Source organism: Lepisma saccharinum, chromosome 1 (genome assembly GCF_977018435.1).
Source record: "Lepisma saccharinum chromosome 1, izLepSacc3.1, whole genome shotgun sequence".
Lineage (NCBI taxonomy): Eukaryota > Metazoa > Arthropoda > Insecta > Zygentoma > Lepismatidae > Lepisma > Lepisma saccharinum.
This window is the reverse complement of record NC_139229.1, coordinates 83,474,900-83,499,056: the sequence shown is the minus strand read 5'-3', so window position 1 is coordinate 83,499,056 and position 24,157 is coordinate 83,474,900. Positions and strand designations below refer to the sequence as shown.

Sequence of the window (24,157 nt, the reverse complement as noted above, 5' to 3'; positions counted from 1 at the left end):
GAATATCTGCTTCCATTGTTTATTGAACAGTTCAAACTAAATACATAAAACTGTAACTCACATGGATATGTATATTTCCGGCTGAAGAACTAGGTAATTATGTAGGAACGAACCTAAAATTCAGCTCAATCAACTGATAAGTTAGTTTTACAAGTGTATTTGAACAAACAACAGCAAAAAAAAGTTCTGTACTTTTAAGGGTATAACTTGATTAAGCACACTACAAAAACACCACAACTAACAAAAAGTAATTGTACTAGTATTATTGATGTCCTGTCACTCATGCTGGGTAAGTAATTCATAAGGATATATAATAATAAAAAAATGATACATTTGATATAGTTGGATTTCTAGGAATATTCAATCCAGTCATAATCTGAACCCAAAAGGACAATAGTGAAAGCAGTACGATGGGGATTCCCTTTTTATTTCTCACTGAGCTGCTCGTACAGTTTGGGCACGTAGTTATCCCACTGAGCCTGATAGAAGTTTCCAGCTATCGGTTGTCCAAGGTTGTACTTCGCAGCAAATTTCTTGATGGAAAATCCTCCCCTACCATCACCAGATCTGTTAGAGAAAACAATTCTAATGAACTACGATAAACATTTCATGGTTGCCTTGTTAATTCACATTAACAAACCTCAAGTGATGTTCACAGGAATGTAATCGCATGCTTCTGTGAACTACCAATAGACTATCTACAAAAAATAGCATACATTACATACCATCTCATGAACATGATAAAAATATATTGGTTAAGTTCCTAACATGTACCAAAGATTGGACAATTGATGTGTTTTTACTCGTCAGTGATTTTTATTAATACATGCTTTCAATTCCCTGCTCAAAACAATTAGGGGATCAAGGGAAATATCCGTAAGTCTGTGTCATCAATGACATGAAGAACGAAGATGGGCGAAGTGCTCCTTGACATGAAACAGCAAGACACGTGACTCACGCATTTGTGCTGTCTGCAGGTGGGTGCCCCGTCCGAAGGGTGGTAGACGGGAGAAGTGTGCAGTTGTGGAAATGCCCGTAGCCAGCCAGCAGACAGTGTGGGAGTTTGTGAAGGAATGTGGGAAAGTGGTACAATGCCGCAACAGCACGATTTACCAGAATCCATAGCATGGAGGGCCATAGGAAGGATGGAAGCTGAAGAGACACAGCAAGTGGTAGCAGCTGGCCTTGGAGTATCATAAAGTGTCATTTTCCACCTGTGAACTCTGTTCCAAAGGACAGGAAATGTGTGGCAAAAGCAAGGTCAAGGCCAAGGCCATCTGCGAGCAACAATGCCAAGAGATGATCGGTACCTTCTGTTGACAACCCATTGAAACAGACGACAGAATGCAACACAGCTGCAACATTCCCTGCTTACAGGAAGTAGATTATCATCTCAAACCATCCATAATCGTCTACATGAAAGTGGCCTCTATGCAGTTAGACCCATGGCATATGTGCCATTAGCAGCACGCCAAATGGAGGCGGGTGTTGTTTACCAATGAGTCACAGTAATGGTGGAAGGACGGATCTCCACATCATCCGAAATGGCAGTTTGACAGACCTTAGATACAGGGACGAGATCCTGAGACATCATGTCACTCCATATACGCAGGTGCAATTGGTGATGGGTTCCTTTTAATAGACGATAATGCCATGAAATATCCGTACAGAGCTCTGTTGGTGGACAACATGCTAGAGGATGAGGGAATCGAGCATATGGAGTGGCCTGCATGCTCAGTGGACTTAAATCCCATTTAGCACATCTGGGACACACTTGACACATGCATTGCACCTCCCTCACACCTGCCAGAGCTAGAGGTTGCTCTAAATGAAGAGTAGTGACAAATCTCCCAAACTCTCACGATCACCTCACCGAGTCCATGTCACGCAGCTGTGTTGCAGTGTTTGCCCTTCGAGGAACCAAACACCATACTAGGGGCCAGTTACTTTCAAGGGCATGGCCATTTCTGTGCATATCTGTTGCTACACACATTGCTCTGTAGTGACCCACATCATGTGAACATTGTGCCAAGTGACTCACATTCCTTTCTGTTGCCACTAATACAGAGGTTGTTCCGTCTACATTTGGCCAATTTTGACTTACCCAAAAATTTAGACGAATCCATGGCACCAGGTCCGTAAGTGCTCGATGTGTGTCCCTTGATTCCTAACAATAGCCCGACAGCGTAATTTCCACTGTAATAGGCTTCTCTGAAGAACTGGGAGGGGAATCTTGTCCCATTCACTTTGCACAGCTTTCCAAAGTCCTTCCACAGTTGTCACATGCCGTTTTCCCAAAGCCTGCTTCAGCAAGCCAAATCCACAATAGTCCATAGGACTTGCGTCTGGAGATTTAACAGGTACCTCATTGAAAGGTATCACCTGTATACCACTTGCCTCCTCCATCTCCTTGTAGAATGCGAGGGACGATCGTGAAGTATGTGATGAGGCCTTGTCCATGTGAATGCGCACCAGATTGGCATCATTTCCGTACATTGTTGGAATCTCATGCTCGTAGATCGGCCGCATGATCTGCTCCTGTTAATACTGCGAGTTTATTTTGCAGTTCTTCGCCACCCTACGATTCTTCAGTTTACCTCGGTAACAGTAGCCAGTAACGACCATGAACTCTTTTGGGAAGGATTCTTTACATACACGGACCCACCTTCTGAAGTTCTTTGCGCCTTTCTCTCGGTACATGATGGCTCTCGGTTTACCGCAGTCGGAAAGGTAAATCCATGCTTCATCGAGCGTTACGACGTGCTTCCACCTTTGTTTTGCCAGATGCCGTTCGTACAGCTTCCGGGCGTTACACTTTTGTTCCTTTTGGTGGCCATCCGTGAGAAGATGGCAGTGAGCTTTCATGACTTTTTCCAGCTTGAATTGATGGTGTAAGGTCCGGCTCACAGTCCCCAAAGACACGTCAAGACGATTAGCCATACACCTTTGTGTTGGCGAATTTTCTTGCATTGCCATTTTGCGCAGTTTCCTCTTCATGGTAGGGGTGGCCTTGGCCCTCTTCCTAGGCAACTTCGTTGGTGATCCAAATGGTGGAGCTTCGTTGCTCTTGTACTTTTTAATAACATTTTTTTATTCCACTTAAACTGATGTTGCAACCATTCTTCTTGCACTGTTTTCTAATGACAGAAACACTAAACTGAGCCGCAACATAGCCTTCCCAAAACCGGCTTCGTTTGGGTGGCATGTTGGTCACAGAGCGGAAACCCACACACTTGGAAAAAGATTTTACACAACACTCACAACAATGGTCCTGTTTTGTGCGTTATTTTCGTCCACGCGGATAAACAACTCCGTTCCCAGACAGTCACTGCACAACACTGCAGGATGCCAAGCACCAGTTCGGGTGAGTCCAATCTGCCCGGGAGGGGGGGAGGAACAAAATTGGCCAAACTTAGATGGAACAACCTCTGTAATGTATCCTCTACTGTATCTTCTCTCCAGATGTTCATCCACGTCCATAAACATCAATTGCACATGATTTTCATCTCATTTTTTTCTTTCCCTTTGATAACCTAATTTTTTTTGAGCAGTGTATCTTAAATCCTTAAAAGTTTCAATGTAAATGTTTGTTAATTGGTACGAAAAATTGCATTAGGAAGCTGTTAACATAAAAGTATACCGACAGACGTGGCTAACAGGCAAACCAGCTCCATAGGCTACTCCTCTGGATATACTATAAAGTCTCTCTTGTGTTCAGAAATTCTCATGTGATATCATGTGAGTATGATTAATATGAATTCCAATTTTTGAGAGTATTCAATCTTAAATCCTGACATTGTAAACAACATCCAGTATTGTAGAAATTAAAATATTTTGTGCAAAAACTAACCGAAACTCAAATTTTAAATCTTGTCATGAGACAAACAGTATATAGAAATGTGACAATTGCCTAACTCCTTACGAGAAGACCCATACAATGATCAAAAACTGGAAAAAAATCACCTACCTATTTGTAAGGCGAGGCTCTGAGCAGGTCAGCTTCCCTGGCTGCTTGTACACCAGGTAAACATACCTGTGTAGACCTAAAAAAAAAAAAATTTATTAAAAATAAATAAGCATGTTATATAAGTTACATACAAGATGAAAATGAAATTCCTATATTCCAATTATGCTGGAAATACTTCTACAATATGAATACGAGGGCTGTTCAATGACGAATGATCATTAATTTTTTTTAACAATATGCCATACACAATTTTGACTGCCTTCCTCAAAGTAGTATCCATTGGATGCTATGCTCAGTCCCCAGTGTTTTTGCCAGTCTTCAAAGACATGCTGGTAGCTGTTTTTTGGTAGGTTCTTCAGAATCTCCTACGCAGCCTTCACTACTGCTTCTGATGATGGAAAATGCTTACCGCGAAGGTTTTGCTGTTCGCTCTCTGAATCAAAATGATGTAGCCTGCTCACTGGATGATGTAGCCAAGTTTCATCTGCAATGGTTAACTTTGAAGGAAACTCCTCGTCTTCCTATAACATCATCTTCAACTGTGAGCGAACTTGCATGTGAATGTCCTATTGTTGGGGTATGAGCAGTCTTGGAACCCATTGCACACACACACACACACACACGTTTTATGTGTAATTTTTGTTACCAACGTTAACGTTATTTGAACCTTCTCTCACGATGACAGCAGTAGTTTGATGTTTTCTTCCATAAGAGCAATGATCGGAGCCCCAGGTCTACCTTGCTTTGAAATTAAACGTCACTCCTCTTTAAACATTTTAAACCACCTTGTAGCTGTGCTAAAGGGAAAAACAGTCTCTCCATAGGTCTCCTGTAGCATTTAATATGTCCCAGCTAATGATTTATTCAGACAATATCAAAATTTCAACGAATCAACTTGAACGAATGTCACACGTGTACAGCATGAAACTAGCACTGTGTGTACACTTTAAGCTAACAATATAACCTAAAATTAAATTTTAGGATGATAAATTATGTGAATTAAAAATAAATGATCATTCTTTATTGAACAGACCATGTAGTTGTTTCTTTAACCTTTAGCGGATGGCTGATAAGTATAATGCTGCCACGTATTGAGCTACGGACGGCTGGGCAGTACATTGCAGGCAACCAGGTGGTAGCAAATGGAAGTGCAATTTCTATAAACTACACATGATATTTCGGTTGTGCCTTTTATGTTCATTTCTATAAATATGTAGCTATGACATACTTAAATTACACAACAACATATCCACTGTTATTATTATTAACAAGTATAAATTGAAAATGTCTTTGTTTTCCCTCTGACTTTTGTGGGAAAGACCTTATAAAATGGGCTATAACTCTTTTACATGTAATAATGAGAACAAAAGAACATGTTCACAATGTGCGACAATTAGGGATCAAATAAAAACTCAATTTTCAAAATTTTCTGAAAATCACGACTTTCGAAAATGTTGCTTAACCTTTAAACTGCCGGGCACCGAATGTAACCCCTGATTCCCCGACACTTTAGTTCTTAAATTTTATTTTGGAAAAACGTTATAATTTGTAGACTATTGGACCAATCTGCTTCGGGTAAGTTTCGTTTTCAAGCTAAGACACCAGGGCACGCAACTGTGTACAATTCAGAATGCCAAAGTGAAAAAGACAGGCTGGGATGGGCCATGCCCCCAAATTTCCATGAATAAATAATAAATATCTGGACTTCGCCCCATTTTTCCCCACTCCTAGGGAAAAAGGATGCAAACTTTAGCTTTCTTTTTAAAGTATGGACCTTTCGTAAAGAAATGAAAGTTGTTTCATGTTCCTAGCTGGCACACAAACTGTACGCCGGCCGGGATTGCTGAATGTAACCCCTGATTCGCCGAGGCTTTTCCACGCGATTTTTAAATTTTATTTCGGAAAAATGTTATAACTTGTAGACTATTGGACCAATCTGCTTCGGGTAAGTTTTGTTTTCAAGCTAAGACACCAGGGCATGCAACTTTGTAGAATTCAGAAGGGAAAAGATGAGGTAATGTGGGGCGTGTCCCCAAATTTCCATGAAAAAATTATAAAAATCTGGACTTTGCCCCATCTTTCCCCATTCCTATGGGAAAGGATGCAAACTTTAGCTTTCTTTTCATAGTATGGATCCTTCGTAATGAAATGAAAGTTGTTTCAGGTTCCTAGCTGGTACACAAAATGTAATATAAGCCGATATGTTGAAGTCTGCATGCACAGCTCGAAAAACAAGGTTAACAAGGACTCGAACACTTGACCTGGGCATGATGAAAGGGGGAAAAAGTGCTCCAACCTTGACGAAAGCTTTTCCCAGAAAGCCTGTTCGTGTTTCCACCACAATATAAAAGTATCAAGGTGCAAATAGCGTGAGAATTTTACCTAATTCGTCTTGACACACATATGTGACAATGGCGGTTTAAAAATTAATTCCAATTTTGTTTGAAAAAAAAAAATTGGGGTACGTGCATTACATGTCCTCAAAGAATGGTCTTTCATCGTGCTTCCCTGAAAATTTGGTCCATCCAACATTTATAGGGCCAATCCGAGATAGAAGTAAAATTCCAGAAATTTTTCATAAGCTGGCAACACAGTCACTCTTTAACGTTATTATTTTTCTACTCAAGAAATATCAGCCTATTTTCAACTAAACTTTGCATGATTGTAGGAATGCACAACTGCTTTATACATTTTGATCCATTGTGGTGGCAACGGAGAGCATTTTTTTTTAAAAAAAATTATTTTCTTCTTCTTCCTTTAACTTTCATTATAGGGAGGCACTATAAGCACTCCACTAAAAGCACTATATTCTGGGGGAAGAAATCATCACTATATGACAATTAGTTCTCAAGCTACAATTTTACTTATATATCGTGGAAAATTTGAAAAGTACCTGTTCAGAGGCTAGACATGCATGCCGGGCTCTGTCCACTAAAGGTTAAGTTTCATTTTTTATTCATGCCTTCCCTCGAAATGAATGCTTAATGTTTACCCAATATCCCCCACAATGTTCACTACTTTGATTTGATTTTGACTGATTTTCTTTTATTTAGCGTCACTTCTCTTCCACTTTTGGCTAATTGCAACAATGTTCACTACTTGAACACAAACAAGAGCATCAAAACATAGTAACAAAAGTTTCCAAGCAAAGTGGACATGATTAGGTGGTGCAGTTGTTTGCTCCAGCCTTTGGCAAAAATGGAGATCGGTAAGAAAATCCTTACCTGATTCATAACTGTAAAAATGAAATGGTAGCCAGATGCACAGGTTTCTTTCTTCTCCTGTTTTAATTAAAACACAGTTGTGATTTCATTTATCAGAAGGATTGTTTAAAGCACCTTGTGCGAATGATGTACATTGTAATATAGATGGTGTGGAAGAAAATGTTCGAGAAGGATTAAATGTATGCAAAACTCACCTGTTCCTTGTGGAGGTCCAGAACCAACATATTCAGACATAGTCTCTCCTTTTCCAACATCATTCCCTGGAATGTTGACCACCAGCCAATGATGCCACTCACGGAATTTTGGGTTGGTACGACTTGGAGCATCTGGATCTGGAAATCACAAGTATTCATATCAATACTTGCCGTCTGAGACGACGAAGTGGAATTAGGTATCACCACATACCATCTAATTTGGCTGGCACATATATACATAAATGTCCTGACATTTATCTCTGTTGATGATTGGTGACAACTCAGCAAATAAAACTCATATCAATGAAAACTCCACTTGCGGTGGCTAATCATCTTTTCCCCCTCCTATTCAAAATATTTGCTCTGTAATTTGTTTATTACTAAAGCCAGTCTCACACAGCAGTTAGGTACATCTTCACTTCCTGGTACACTTCTACCTTCCTTACTTAACGATCGTGTAAGAGCCTTCTCTTATTTAGTTCCTGACAGAATTAGAAACCGTCTTTAAATACATCGTTAATACCATAGAACTACCAATCAGAATTTGAGGAGCACACTGGCCAGCTGAAGTAGGAAGAAGAAGAAAGGCAATAGAGAATAGATGTTCAACTGTTTATTGAAGGCAGCTTAAGAAGAAAAAAACATTCAACCAATACAACTACATAAATGATTGAGGAGAACATTTTTTTTTTGTTGAGTCAACAAATTATTACTAGGGTCACTATTTATATTTTGAGCCTAACAATGAAAAAACAGGAATTTGGTATTGAAAACTGCTTTATTGTTTTTCGAAGTATTCTCCTTTATGGTCAATACACTTTTGCATTCGTTCGAACCATTTGTCAAAGCAGTTTTTCCAATCTTCTTGAGACACCTCCATAATATGGTTTTTGAACGCATCAACGGCGTCTTCCGCCGACGAAAATCGTTGTCCACGCAATTTATTCTTGACATTCGGGAACAAGAAGAAGTCATTGGGTGCCAAATCAGGACTGTATGGCGGATGACCCATCAATTCCATTTTTGACTGTTCATAAAGTCGGTTGTTAGACGAGATGTGTGACAGCTGGCATTGTCTTGATGAAGAATGATCCAACTGCATTTGTTTGTTTTCCGTATTTGACCGAAGACCTCTGGCAAACAAATTGTTGTGTACCATTCAGAGTTGACCGTTCTACGTTCCTCTAAAGGCACAGTTGCCACATGACCAGTTTTCCCGAAAAAACAGGCGACCATTTGTTTCGATGTGCTTCGAGCGCAAACAACTTTTGTTGGATTGGGTTCATCTTGAAACACCCATACAGTCGACTGCTGTTTACGTTCCGGCTCATATGTATATATCCATGATTCGTCACCTGTTACAATCTTATATACGTCTTTTGAAGCACCACAATTGTATTTATTGAGCATTTGTTTGCACCAATTGACGCGAGCGTCTTTTTGAGTTTTTGTCAAATTGTGTGGGATCCAATGAGAACATACCTTTCTCACAGCTAAATGATCATGTAATATTTTATATATGCTGGTGGAACTAATGCCTATGGTTGCCTCAATCTCACAGTATGTCACATGACGATCTTGCAGTATTAGGTTTTGCACAGCATCAATGTTTTCTTGAAAAAAACAACTGATTTTGGACGACCTTCGCGAATCTTGTCAGTGAGCGAATGGCGGCCACGATTAAATTCGTTATACCAGCGTTTCACAGTGGCAAAAAATGGGGCTTCATTGCCAAATGTGGAAGTAAGTTGATCGATGCACTCTTGTCTTGATAATCCACGTCGAAAATCGTAAAAAATCATCGCACGAAAATGTTCACGAGTGAATTCCATTTTATTGTTGTCATGCAATCTCCAAGGCAACATAAACAACACAAATCAAGCTATTGACAAAACATTTGAAGTACGTTATGGTCAATAATGCCAGACGATTCCGTGCAAACGTCAAATTGCGCCTAACTTCAATCGGTGTTGCCAAGGCTCAAAATATAAATAGTGACCCTCGTATTGTTTAAAATAAATAGTTCACATGTCTACATTTCCTACTGTGATACTGTTATTTTACTTTCGAAACCGACACTAATACTATTTTGAAATAAACACTGAAAAACCAGCCACATATATTGGCTGTAACAAATAGACTGTGCTGTGTGTAGCACTGCAGTAAATAAATCTGCTAGTGTTGTAATGAAATATAAATTATGAATTGTAATTATTTCATGATTGATCTGCTTTATTTTATTTTCCTTTTTGTGCCACTTTAGGCTAATTTGCAAAGATGGGAATGAGTGACGATATGATGAAATTGATGAATGGACACTCACAAACATTTATACCCAGGTCGGGATTTGAACCCAGGACCACTGCATCATAGCACAATGTGCTAACCACTCCGCCACAGGGGCTGGCTATCATTCTTCATAAACTTCAAAGCAAATTTCACAATAAGTATTTTATGTGCAAAGAAATGTCAATGTAATATAACTAAAATATGGTAACTTAATGTAAATGTTGCGAAGTTTATATAATTTATTTGACTAGTTCGTATAGGGGAATATATTTCAAACCCATATGAAGAAGGGTTTCATTAGAAGATGAAACTTCTATCGTAATATATGGGTAATAAAACTTTATGCTAGTGTGTCCGTAAAATGGTATATGAACTTGAAATAACATATGTTATATACTCACGTTCACTGTTACAGGTTACATGTGCTGCATTTTTCAACAGAGAAAACATTATTTTTCCTTACCTTCAGCAGTTATCTAAACTTGTGAAGTGGTATACCGTGTTTGTGTAGTCGCCATATTTAAAGACATGATTTTAAGGATCATGTGAGACCTCTTTTGCTGCCTTTGTGAACTGAAGATGTAAAAACTCAATCTTATGATAGTTTCCAGTCGAAGGTGGGTCAGGAAGTGAAGACATGCCTAACTGCCATGTGAGATTGGAAATTTCATAGGCAGGATATGATGCCATTTTACACTGAAATCATTAATAATGAAAATAATAAAGAACATTAACAAAAATAAGTCCAAGATGGCTCTCTTCGGTGATTTTGTTAAGGCATATTTCCCTATTCGCATCCTTTTTTAGCATTAGAAAAATATGTTACAAAGCTAGATAAGCATTGCACTTCAAACTTTTGTCAGTAAAGCACATCTTTCTCCAAATTTCAATCACAGGAAATTGAATTTCCTATTTTGGCAAATTCTTATGGCTTGGCGAGACCTGTTCATTCATTTGACATTTCAGCAAGTGTGTATTTGCAAATACTAATTACAATTTCCAACATGTTTCTTAAATTTTGCTCTTCACACACACACATCATACTGTCAAATGAGTATGAACTACAGAATCTCCATTCTTTAAAAATGTGTTTATTATCTGCATAGATTTAAATTTTATGAGCTACTAGTAACCTGACAAATTTAAATTTAAAACTTACGAAGCAAATTTTCAAATGAAATACATTTAAAGCAATTCATCAATGACTCTTGCAGGTACTGATGACATTCAGAACAAAATAAAATTACTGACAAAATTTCCCTGGTGTTTTTTAACAACTTTAATGAACTGGGTCTTTCTTACTGTGGGCACTGCAATAATCTAGAATTCATACCTGTCATACACAAGGTGTACAAGCTATCTCCTTCTGTTGGCCATGACACGTTTGGAGGATTTTTCACTTGTGTTGGAGTCAGTTCATTCCCCATGTCCACAGTTAGACCATCCCACTTCACCTACACAGATATATTTATAAATTTATAGGTAAACTGCAGTATAATCTTGATTAAGGCTGAATGATACCAGTAGTTATAAAATTCTGTAATCCACGGGAAGAATGCACATACTGTGACTGATTAATATTCAAGCAAAACTGGAGTTATTTAATAATATGTAATAAAAAACATTGTGATCGCAGATCTATAAATATTTTAAAAGAAATCTGATACTTTTGTGCCAAAAATTACATTTATTTATATTTTAACAATAATCAAGGATAAAACTGGTAGAAGTATTGGAACTGGTTAAAAAATGGAGGCTACTCAGTTCTCAACTTGACAATATAAATACGGAGAAACTAGTACTCACTTTATCCTGCGAAACTGTTTTATCTTCTTCGTTCTCTTAATTTCAGTGGCCACTGTCACCATCCTCGTTGGAACTTGCTGTACTGTTGCTTAGCGTGCATCTTTTGTTTGTAGATCTCCGGCTGCCGCTAGGTGCGCTGTTGCTAACTGTACGTCTGCATCAACCTCCAACAACAAATATATATGGTTTGCTTTCCCCTACCATCCCACCACATCCAACCTCATATCCAAAGCCCTTCTCCCATACGGCATCAAAGTAGCTCACAAACCAAATGCCAAAATAGATGATAAACTAAACAAACACAAACGGTGCTTCATTTCCCCCCTTGATAAACCAGGTGTATACGATGCAGAGTGCGAGTGCAAGGCACATTACATTGGCAGATCCATCAGATCTGTCAATGAAAGAATCCAACAGCACCTAACAGATGCGAAAAAACCCAACCGACTACTGGTCTTGCCAAACACATCAAATACCATAGCCATAAAATTCAAAAGCTACAAGTCAAACACACTGCCCACACACTCGTAGACACCAAAATCAAGGAAAAACATGCCATAATGCACTTCCCGCATGAGGTAAACATCGATAGCTGAACAGGCACACGACACTTGGATTCCCCTACTGCAACAGTTAACACCGGGAAATAGAAGATGACACGGATGCAGACGTACAGTTAACAACAGCGTACCTAGCGACAGCCGAAGAACTACAAACAAAAAATACACGCTAAACAACAGTACAGTAAGTTCCAACCAGGATGGTGGCAGTGACCAATGAAATTAATAGAACAAAGAAGAATAAATAGTTTTGCAGATAAAATGAGTACTAGTTTCTCCGTATTTATATATTAGGCACATCCAGAAAGTAAGTTTCCCACTTGCCCACAGGTGGCAGGCCATGCATATTGAAACTGGTTTCACGCATTCGTGAGAGGCACATGCCCTGGCTAGTGAATGTCCTAGAAGACGCCTCCCAAATGCCGTCGGTGGCATCGCGGCAGCGATGAAACATGGCGGCTCTTATTCCATCTCCCGTCATGTGCGAGGTTTGTTCGGTGATCGAGTTCTTGAACGCACAAAACATACAGATCGAAATTCATCGTCAGCTGTGCCAGACGTCATGAGCAAGCAGATGGTGCGTCGTTGGTGCAGGACATTTACTGAAAGCCAGCAAAATGTGCATGACGACGAGCGCAGTGGCCGGCCATCGGCCGTTATGGAGCAGGTGCAGCAGCGCATATTGGAGGATCATCACGACACGATCACGGAACGCAGCAGCCATGCCATGTTGTTGCATGACATTGTTACCAAATGCCTCTTGTTCTGGAAATTGTGTGCCCGGTGCAGGCCGAAACAACTGATGCCCGAACACAAAAAGGAAAACACATGGGCACGGCGTTGACATTTCTGCAGAGTTACCATGATGATGACTATTTTCTCAAGCGGATCATCACAGGGGATGAAACGTGGGTTGCATGCAGCACCCCAGAAAGCAAGCAGCAGTCCATGCATCGGCGTCACAGTGGATCTCCATGCAGGACGAAGTTCAAACAGACTGTGTCGGCGCGAAAAGTTGATGTGCATGGTGTTCTGGGACAGACAAGGCATTCTGCTAATCGAGTTTCTGCCCAGAGGTGAGACTGTGAACGCTAACCGTTACTGTGAAACATCGTACAGCCCAATCTCGCTCCCAGTGATAACCACCTGTTCTTGCACCTGAAAAAGTTCCTGTCCGGTCAACATTTTCACAGCAACGAAGAGGTTCAGACAGCTGTCACACAGTGGTTTGTCACCCAGGTGGCAGACTTCTACGACGCAGGTATACAGAAGTTGGTCCCATGCTATGACACGTGCCTGAATTCCTGCCGGAATTATGTTGACAAGTAACTGGACAAGTACTGTATCTGCGGCAATAAATCATTGAATGAAATAATGTTTCCTTTTTGTGCACGGCCCCAGGGAAACTTACTTTCTGGATGCACCTAATACTATCGTATGCTGAATGAATCAGCCGCAGTGTTCACATATCCTCTAATAAATGGGCACCGGGGAGCAACACTTCAATTTGGGTGGGGAGGATTAAAGGCACCCAGAGCATGGAGCTAATCACATCACCTCCACAAATGGCCAACACTGTGAATGTGTAGGGTCTTACCTCCACATGTCATGTTGCCATGTGGAGGGATTGCTTTACCTTTCCCTACTGAATGTTGTACAGAAAATATAGTGTGCATGCCCAGTAAGAAATGGGAATTTCTTGTGTTTTACATAAATCTTTTCTGCAGTTTTTAAAATGCTAATTATTCACTAGGCTATAATTAAATTGACATACATAAATCATGCAGCATGTTCTGGGCTATGCTGATAATTAAAATTCATGTTTCTGTGTAGCCAGCATTGTTTTACAGCTACTTCTCAAGTATTAGTAGCATTTTCAGTTGTTTGTAGTTTACACAATTGCATTCTTGATGTCTTTGGAAGTTAGCAGTACTTTTGAGGGGCTGAACTCTTTAGTAGTGCCAAACACATCTACATATCAAGGTACCTACCGACATATAATTGGATCTGTCTGTTTAAAATTTTCCCATGTTAAGGCATAATATAAACACATTCATTTTCAACACTACAGAACTCTTAGTTCCTTCTGTGTAGCTGATTCTCCAGTTGGCGAATCTAACATTCCAAGTTCATCTGTTCAATGGTTTAACAGATCGAGTATATAACTGTTAGAAAGGTAAAAAAAGTGAAGTAAAAAGGTAAAGTGTTCCCCTGTGCATAGCACCACGCCATGAAGGCGTATAGGGGGTGTGGGGGTAACGCCCCCCACTTTCTTGATCCGGTCGTGAGTGGGGGTGATGTGATCAGCATCACGCCCCTGACTGCCTTTACCCCCCAGGGTTTCCCCCAGGTACCCATGTTATTCGACGCTGGGTGGGCGCCGGGGCCGCTTTCACCGTTAGAAAAGTTCCCGGATTTGAACCGGCCGGGGATCGAACCCGGGACCTTGAGCATGGTAGTCAGACGCATTACCGACTGAGCCACCGCGGCCACTGTAACTGTTATTGCATGCATTATTATTATTATTTTTTACATTACAAATACGGTAAAGTAACTGGTATGTTTTGCAAGTTATCAGTTGTGTTTGAAGAAAACTTGTCTCAGTGAAATTACTTTCCATACATATGTTTGGGTTTTGATATGTGAAACATTGCGTTAAAATTACTGTCTTGGGATTAAGCTAAGAAAACTTTGTGAAAAACTATCAACAGACAACAGCACGATTGTTAGTTTCTTCAATGTAAGAAAACATGTTGTAGATTAGGCACACACACACATGCTAATATGAAAAGAGATACCTGCACCACATTTGCTGGTACACTTTCAATGACATCAGGAACAACATCGTGCTTGTCCATCCTTTGAGGAAAATTTGCTGCAACACCTGTTGAAATTCTACGAGCAATCTGTGTAATCAGTCTTCCACAAACCATAGGAGCTAGAAAAGCACTAAAAAAATATACAGGTCAATAGAAACAATAAAAAACATTTAAAATTAGCAACACAAGTTCTGATTAATTCCAAACTAATCACTGTACACATGTATTTTAACATGTTCTGATTTCTGTACATGTCGGTACACATATACCACACCAACATCATGATAACTTACTGCGTATATTGTGGAGAGTTGTTTTCCACACTTCGGGTAAATGTTTGATAGGGAGTCCCAGGTTTTACCACAATGAAAATTGTTATGTACAGCATAATCAATACATGTCAAAACATAATATTAAAAATCGCATGTTTCAGTATATGGTGTATCAACCAATTTTCCACTACCACACAGCTATATTTTTTAAAAATGGCCCTAAAACACTCACAAATTACCACTAATATGAGTACACATAATATTATTAGAAATGTTGAATAAGTGGGAGAAGCATTACTATGATGTTCATCCACTTTTAGTTTGCAGAAATTGTACTAAGACCAGAATTTTTGTCCAGAATGCATATGTGTCAGTCCATACCGAATGTTCCAGCACTTTTGCTTGACCACTTTTAAAATTTTCAATGTTTTTGTTGTTCTAACACATATGCAAGGGTAGTTCAAAACAGGCATTATTTTTCTAGAACTTGACTTTGGTTAAAAATGGTGGCCATTTTTTTCTTTTTGGTCATTGCAGACAGTTCCAATAATTATGACAGCTCATCTAAGAAAAATGATAGAATGCTGTGGTTAACAACATTGTTTTCAATACATTTCAAGCATTATTTTATGTTCGGTGCCTTTTGGCAACATCTCTAATAAAAATGCCTGAAATTTAAGATCAATTAATGAAAGTTTAAGATTTTTTTAGTATGGAAGTAATACAGGGTGACTCAATAAAAATGGGCCCCACGTGCACTTTGTGTGATATCTCCTACATCCATTCACAAATCACACTTATTTTGCAGGACATAGCAGAAGCAATGCCTGTGAACACAATTAGACATCAATGGTAGCTCGAGCAAAAAATATACTGCGTGAAACATTACTATAAGACAGGCTCATTCAACAAAATCCTGGAGACTTTCATGCATCAGTTCGAATGTGAGAAGGCCCCCTCCAAAAGCAGAATACAGACCTGGGTGGACCACTTTGAGAAGTATGGGACTGGTGGAGAATCTCAATGCAGCAAGTGAAAACCGTCCTAGACACTCAGGACAGCCCAGGAAGCGTACAGCTGAGCTGGTCGAGAGCATGAGAGTCAGTTCAGCAAAGAAATGCATGTTGAGGTCTTCAAAACCTTCAAGAGTGAGCTACAGACCCTCTATCCATCGCTTATGAGAAAGTTCTGGTTCTAGCAAGATGGAGCAAGCTCTCACACCTCAAACCTGTCCCGAGAATGGATGAAAGAGAACTTTGGAGGCCGTGATCAGTCTCAAGATTTGATTCTGAGTGGGTACCTCATAGCCCAGACCTTAGGCCCCCAGATTTCTTCCTTTGGGGCTATCTCAAGGACCGAGTGTATGCAGGGAGATCAAGGACCATCACTGAACTCAAGAAAACCATCAGGGAGGAGATACGAGCCATTCCTCGTTCTGTTTGTAAGGACATCTTGGACAACTTTGTGCTGCACCTCAAGAAATGCATGGAGCTAAATGGAGGTCATCTCGAACACATGCTCTAGAATGAAGAGGAAAAGGCGGAAGACTTTCATGTTTTAATTTGATGTTCTAAACACAATAAACTAGTTATACCTGAAGTTGCATTTAATTCCGACAAAAAAAATGAAGACATGAAGCCTATTGAAAGATGGGGCCCATTTTTTTGGGGTCATACTGTATAATATCAGTATATATATCAATATACGTATATATAACATAAAACATACATCCAAAGTTTTTGGCAGAAAATATTTCAGCTCTGCACTTGCAATTAGTGGTAAGCTGCAAACTACTCCAGTAGCCAGTCTTGATCTCTTCATTGTTCTGAATTCTTCCAAGTGCAGTGAATTTCTGAATTAACGTTTTTGGCAGGACTAGCAAAAATAATGTTAGGGTCCCGGGAAAACATGAAATCTGATATCTAACTTTTCACAAAATATCTTGGTGATTGTTTAAACAAACATCTATCCTAAGAAAATACAAATTACATTTTTTAATGTAACGAGAATTAATAACCCGAACCCCAAATGGAATTCCTTAGCATGCCACTAGATTTAAGTCATCATTTAAAATGTCAAAGTCATGCAGCTTAGAAAGTAAGAAACATACCTACATCTGTATGGTATTTCTAGTTGTGAAAGAAAGGGAGTCTCTCTTCAATTGTACAAATTGTTTGTTTTAATACTTAATGGAAAATTTTTGTAAGAAAATCAATGGAAAAACAAACACAATTCATCATCACGGGATTGTCCCCTTTTTTAAAGAAATGTCCCGGTATCCTGCAAAATGTACTCGGGATGCCTATATAATCTGTATGTCCAGTTTTTTTTTTTTTTCAAATCTGGCAATCCTATTCCCATCACGATATAAGGGCTGAAATTTTGAAAATGAAAATCAAGCACTTTCAGAGAGCTTGAACTAAAAGAAGAAACCATTAGCAGAGCTGAAATATTTTCTGCCAAAAACATTGGATGTACGTTTTATGTAATATATATATATATAGCTCTGATATTATATTACTTCTATAGCCTACTAAAAAAATCCTAAACTTTGATTTTTGTTCAAAATTGATCATCAATTCATCAATAAAATTTCAGCCATTTTCATTAAGAGATGTTGCAGAAAGGCACAGAACATAAAATAATGCTAGAAATGTATTGAAAACAATGTTGTTTACCACAGCTCTATCATTTTTCTTATCTGAGCTATCATAATTATCGGAACTGTCTGCAAAAGCCAAAAACACCAGAAGTCATGAAGAAGAAGAAAAAAAACACCATTTATAAACAAAGTCCAGTTTTACAATAATAATGCCTGTTTTGAACTACCCTTGCATGTGTGTTAGAACAACAAAAATATTGAAAATTTTAAAAGTGGTCAAGCAACAGTGCTGGAACATTCGGTATGGACTGACCCATATGCATTCTGGACAAAAATTCTGGTCTTAGTACAATTTCTGTAAACTAAAAGTGGATGAACATCATAGTAATCCTTCTCCCACTTATTCAACATTTCTAATAATATTATGTGTGCTCATATTAGTGGTAATTTGTGAGTGTTTTAGGGCCATTTTTCAAAAATATAGCTGTATGGCAGTGGAAAATTGGTTGATACACCCTATACTAAAACATGTGATACATTTACTATGAAAAACATTAAGTTTCTGATTTTTAATACTATGTTTGACACCTATTGATTGTGCTGTGTAACAATTTTCATTGTGGTAAAACCTGGGACTCCATATCAAACAATTACCTGAAGTTGAGTGTCTTTTCCATCACAAAATATTATTATATTTAAAGATTTTTATACTTTCTGAGTAGGTAAGAGTGGCAATACAGTCATTTTCTATTGGGACTGTCCTTCTTCTCTCCAACAATACCTAAATCATTACAATACTCCACATAGTTTCCGAGATATGACATATTTTGTGTCACATGGTGCATTAGTTTGTCCAACCAATTTCTGAAAATATTCAAATATTTATAACTTTCGACATATTAGTTGGACAAATCTAATATTATCATATTGGACAAAGTATCTATAAGTAAAAAAAATGAAGCAAATCCATGACTAGGAAGAAACCTGCTCTGGGTGATTTCACGTGCAATGACCCTACAGCATTTGAGAATAACATACCTATGTGAGTGGCATATTCAAATTTGATGAGTATTGCAATAAGGTGGTTACCCAAATTAAAGATTACAACTATATAACACGGTATTTCCAGGCAGGCAGGGCACATTATTCTTTTGGGTGGGGAGGGGGGTGGGCAGTTAACCTCGAAGGTTTTTGAGAAGAGTTCCTCAACATAGAGTAAGTACATTGTTCGAACAATGGGTCACTATTTGGAATGAAATGTAACATATCTCTCCAAAGAGCATTATATACTCACTACGTAGGAATACGAAAAATCAGCAACATATGGAAGAAATTACATGAATTAAAAAAAAAAAAACTCGAATACTGAGGTGGGAACCCTATACGCTTGCAGTAACTAACCTTTGGGTAGATACTGGAATGATTAGCAAAATGTTACACTGTTAATTCTGCTATAAAGGGCATGAGAAAGGAAGCAATGCCAAATTTACTTTCAACTACGATGTTAAAATCTGTGAAATGGTTAGCACCCCTCAAAATTTAATGCAATCTATAATAGTTGATAGAATTTTCCTGTTCTTGTCAACCATATCATTGTGCCGTTTCACTGCTATTCGATATGATGAGTGCAGTTGTTTAGCAATGCTTACACGACCCAGTAATGCAAGATCCCTACATGCATTAATGTGCAATTTGGAAGATACATGGCTTTTTATCTATTCTGACAAATGTTTCATGTCCTTTCAGTGACATGCACTGAGAAGTAGCTAGTCTAGCAGAGATAGATCAAATAATCTCACGTCTCTAATTATTTTCCAATCACAATATTTATTGTCTTGAAGCCTCAGTTCATATGCAACACTTCTTTACGCGTGCTTTTAGTCCCTCGATGTGATCAGCTGGCAAGGCTGGATACCCTAGCTGGCTCTTCCTCCACCTTACCAGATCCAGGTATAGACAACCGCCCAAAGGGAAAGGGAACATTTCTGCCTGTACCTTCCTTGTCCCCTGCTCGAATGGTTGAAAGCCCGTGGTTTCAGGTCCTCCAGTCTATCTTCTATAGGACAGGTAGGGGATTGGTTTTCCTTTGATTCTTTGTAGTGAAGCTATAAAATTCCTGCAGGTGTAGCAAAAATTGTTGAAAAGTTTCATTGTTGATGTGTTATAAGAGCTCACATTTAAGTGGAGTACAATACTGATCAGCGTGACCATCGATGGGAGCACTTTTGGATATATATATGACATTTTTCTAAAAATTTGTTATAAATGTATAAAGTGTGTTTTTTGCTAAGTTAACAAGAATACTTTAAAAAGAACAGAGCAAATTTACAATACCGGACCCTTCCCCGATTTTTGTAATATTTTGCATACTCACTAATTGGCGGTCACGTCTAAAAATTGCAAAATAAGCAAAACTGAGCGATCTGCGATTGTTCATTATTTACCTTAAAATTTTGTAAATAATGAGCAATCGTGCCAATCGCACACCATTCAATTTAGATTATTTTGCAATTTCTACAACTGACCGCTAAATTTTAACTTCAAATTCGTGATTGGGAGGCCTCAATTAGTGAGCATGCGAACTTCGAAGCACCCGTACCAATCGATGTATGTCGAAGTTGGTTTTGAATGGCTGAATCCCATGCTTGTTTTTCGAGCGGTAAGAACCGGTTCGGTTTTCGTTGTGACTCTTCGTGTTTTTTAAGCGTGATCACAAAATTTTGTCAACATACATGTGCAAGACAGCTACAGCATCGTGTGCTACACAGACAAGCGCGAGATTTGGTGTACATAGTGTATCAGTTCCTTCAAAGTGAATCTCACAGTGCAGACAGTGTATTGTGTTCGCCAGGGAGCAGAATTGCCAAATGTCAGGAGCGTACAGTTCAGACGATTGCGAAGGAAGCCAGTTCGTTGATCTGTTATACAGGGTCGGTTTCCATTTCGCTCGCCTGGCAAACGTTGTAATCGGCAAAAGAATGTTACGCACTTGGACCATTTTGATAAAGGGGTATTGCATAATATTATATTTGATATGTACGCAAATAGCGAATTTCCTATTGCAGTGAAGGGGTAAGTAGCTCACAAGAACAAGACTTTCAAAATTGCCGACGTAGAGAAACTGACTCACTAAACAATAGACAGAATAGGTGTTTCCGAGTGGGCAGATCGTGTGGCTCACGCAGAGAAAATACAAGAAGAGGACTTCCAGAAAGAGTCAAGAGACGATGTTATTGAGCAGGTCATTATAAATTTACAAGACACGGATTCCGAAGAACTTGAATCAAGCGACAAGGTTGACTGCAGTACGGAATGAGCGTTATGGAAGTAAATCGCATTTTAATTTTGCTTTTCAGTTCATATTATGCATACCACGCAGTTTTTTTGTTATTGCGAGTGCCACAAGACTGGTGCATGGTATCTGCAGCGAACGAAGTTGCACTTGCCGTGCCGCAAAAGAATGAATCAAGTTCTTATCTTGTTTTCTCAGTAACCAAAATCATATCGCTGTATATACTATACGAACTTAAAATTTGGAGGTTTCTTTTGTAACTTTCTCACTGGAAGTTATTTCAAATCTCATTTAATAAAAATCGGCTCACAAGAGAACTTTTTCTCTATACAATAATGGTCAATAAAATGTTTTCATTATTTTCAGTTCCTTTCAAGATTCTGCTCGTTTAATTTACAGCACAATAATACTCGTGCAGGATTGGTATCAATTATTGCAATAATAGCTGTACAGCGGCAATTTACAATTGTTCGAATGTATGCCGTTGTTTTATATTTTGTAAGATCTGGCGAGAACCCCGAATGGTGAGTGGGTGGCAACAGTGTAAATGTATACCCATCTCTCTCTGTGCGGAGTTGTCAAGGTGAGCCGCTTTCATATTGCTCCTCGACTCTAACCCACTGTACCCCTCGAGAATTATGTTCAATTTTTTTCTTTAATAGACACATTTCAATGTTTTACGTAAGACAAAATTGGTTCCAGCATGCGGAAAACATAAATACCCGAGATATTTGATCCCAAGATATGGCCCGTGTAAGTAAAAACCTGCCACCTCAGAGTAATTTTGCAGCTTTTTCTTAGTAAAAACAGTTAGTATGCACACTAAAAATAGTGAAAGAACACTATAGAAAGAAATTGCGGTAACTGTCTGATATCGCCCGATCGGATTTCTTCAAATTTACAGGAGAAACTACTTACTGAAATCACTTTCTGTATCATTGTCGAGGTTCTTCGAGGTATTTTCTTTCGCAGAAACTAAAAACTTCACCATAGAATGCTGCAGAACAATAAATAATCAGTTTTTACGTAAGGAACTTGCATCTTCTGTAACATTAGCCCGTTGTTTCCATTATGTATGTGCAGATGGCGTGAGCGTCGAAAGTCACGCGGTCGCGGCAGTGTTTCCAAACGTGCCTTTTTTTTACGAGAATTTGTTTTAATTTTATTTTTAACTATGCTTACCTAACCTAACCAAACCTAACCTTGCCGAAAATGGTCCATTGGGCTATTCGTGGATGGTTTTTGGGGCTATCGTGAATGGTTTATGATGACATAATAAACACGAAAGTAGGTATTTTTCGGTTAAGAAGGTTGAAACACTGCATACCCACTCCAAATCGACAAAACACAAGCACGACTGCACGCCATATTGTCTGTTAGCCCAGAATAACAAGGAAGACAAATAATGACTTGTAATATGAAAAGTTGACACTATTTTATGGAAATAAACGAGTGAGAGGTGTTCGGGCCTTATCAGACAAGTACCGAAATTGCTATAAACTCTAAACATAACAACCTAAAATTATAGCTGCTGTGGTGGAATGAACTGTTGGGTGCTATATTCACTTGCGCGAAGCCTTTGGGCTGTTCTGCTTCACGGTATGGTAACGGACGTAATTTGACAATAACACATCTCCGCGAGCTACACAGAAAACATTCATAACCAGCATGATCTTGGGTCTGGTACCCTATTCTAAAAAAATTACTTTCCGCGTTATTTAAAAAGATCGTTTCTTATGAAGAACTAATTTTCGTAACGAGAACATTTGAAATGTGCGAAAATTCGAGGGTGTAGAATAGGGTACCCGAGCCATAATCTTTACAAACCATGCATTATATATCACTTTCTCGAGGGGTTACAGAGGGTAAATGGTACCGTACATTCTCGCTCTAAAACCAGATATATTTTGACAAATAAAATGGTAAAAACCATAATATTCGATGGATCACAATAGTGTTCAGCGCGAATGTTCGTGAAGTTAGCCTACTTAACATAAGTTCAGCGCGACCACTGCAGTATTAAGTCTATCACTAAGTTAGGTTATATCTAAATTTCGTTTACTTTAATGGAAATATCAAGTTTATTACCGCGATAACTACACAAGAAGCAATGACTTTTATCACCTGAAATACAAAGCAAAGCACAAGAACGTTCCTCGCTTTAATTCACTTAAAATACGCTGTATGTTCTTCACAGACGTCTGCAATAATACGAGTTGAACGTTGAGAGCAGTGAAGTCACCTTGAACACTTTATCAGATAGCTCTAATCGTTGAATAATGCATTTGGCAAACAAGTCTGAGTCTCTGCTGTATCTAAAAGATAAAATACGCAAAGAAAAATGATGAAAAATATTTCATACAGAGGAAAAAAACAAACAACCACTTCGATACCGGGGTAATTTTGATGTGGTATATCTATATACTTACAAATGCAGTGGGCAAGTTAACAAATTATATCCGTTATGGTGAATATATTAAAGGTAAATCCTCATACGTAACGACGAGTCATTGTAAAATAAAAAATAAAAGCTACATTTCATATAACGCATACTCACCTTGCATTGCGATGGGGTCTCTCAACACGGGTAATAAACAGTGATAGCAGAACATAAGTTCAACAAGTCTCTACAAACAGATTGAAAACGCGGCCTTCTTCTTTTATGCTTGGATTGTGTAAAAATCGTATTTTGAAAAATGATAGTGCTCCTGTGTAGCTAAATGATTAGCACTCTCGCCTTTGGTGTGAGGAGGTAGGCAAGTGCCATAGAATTTCGGCATTGATTAGCAACATAACATCTTGAGCAACGGCGTCGGAGGGGAGGCGGCACGCTTATATCAACCAGTACAACCCTTATCAAAACAAAAACTAGATCAATAAATTCTCGCTAACCCAAATATAGATTTCAGTATGGTATTTTCTAATTATGACTGCTTACCCAGAAAATTTGACTCACCCTATGATTTAACTGGTGACAATATTTTTTTTGTACATATTTTCCTACATAAGGATACCCCGACATCCAGCACCGGCTGCTGATACACACAAAGTAAATCTTCTGTAGCAACTCTCCTATACATTAATAAATAAATAAATAAATAAAAAAAAAAAAAAAAAAAGGTATCTTCCAAA

General features: G+C 38.7%; 1 protein-coding gene across 3 annotated transcripts; it reads right to left on the bottom strand.

Moving 5' to 3' along the window:
* Positions 1–5: 5 nt before the first annotated feature.
* Positions 6–23,781, bottom strand: LOC145997187 (protein D3-like). Of its 3 annotated transcripts, none has more exons than XM_083133905.1 (6): positions 23,583–23,781; positions 14,839–14,989; positions 11,008–11,128; positions 7,386–7,523; positions 3,968–4,043; positions 6–567 (listed from the first exon to the last, which is right to left on the bottom strand). In XM_083133905.1, exons 2-6 carry the CDS (start codon positions 14,971–14,973, stop codon positions 426–428), a joined length of 612 nt encoding a protein of 203 aa, XP_082990031.1. In that variant the 5' UTR covers positions 14,974–14,989; positions 23,583–23,781; the 3' UTR covers positions 6–425. The 3 variants fall into 3 exon arrangements, with proteins under 3 accessions (XP_082990031.1, XP_082990050.1, XP_082990040.1); XM_083133924.1 differs by lacking the exon at positions 23,583–23,781 and adding an exon at positions 23,455–23,478; XM_083133914.1 differs by lacking the exon at positions 23,583–23,781 and adding an exon at positions 23,150–23,314.
* Positions 23,782–24,157: the final 376 nt, after the last annotated feature.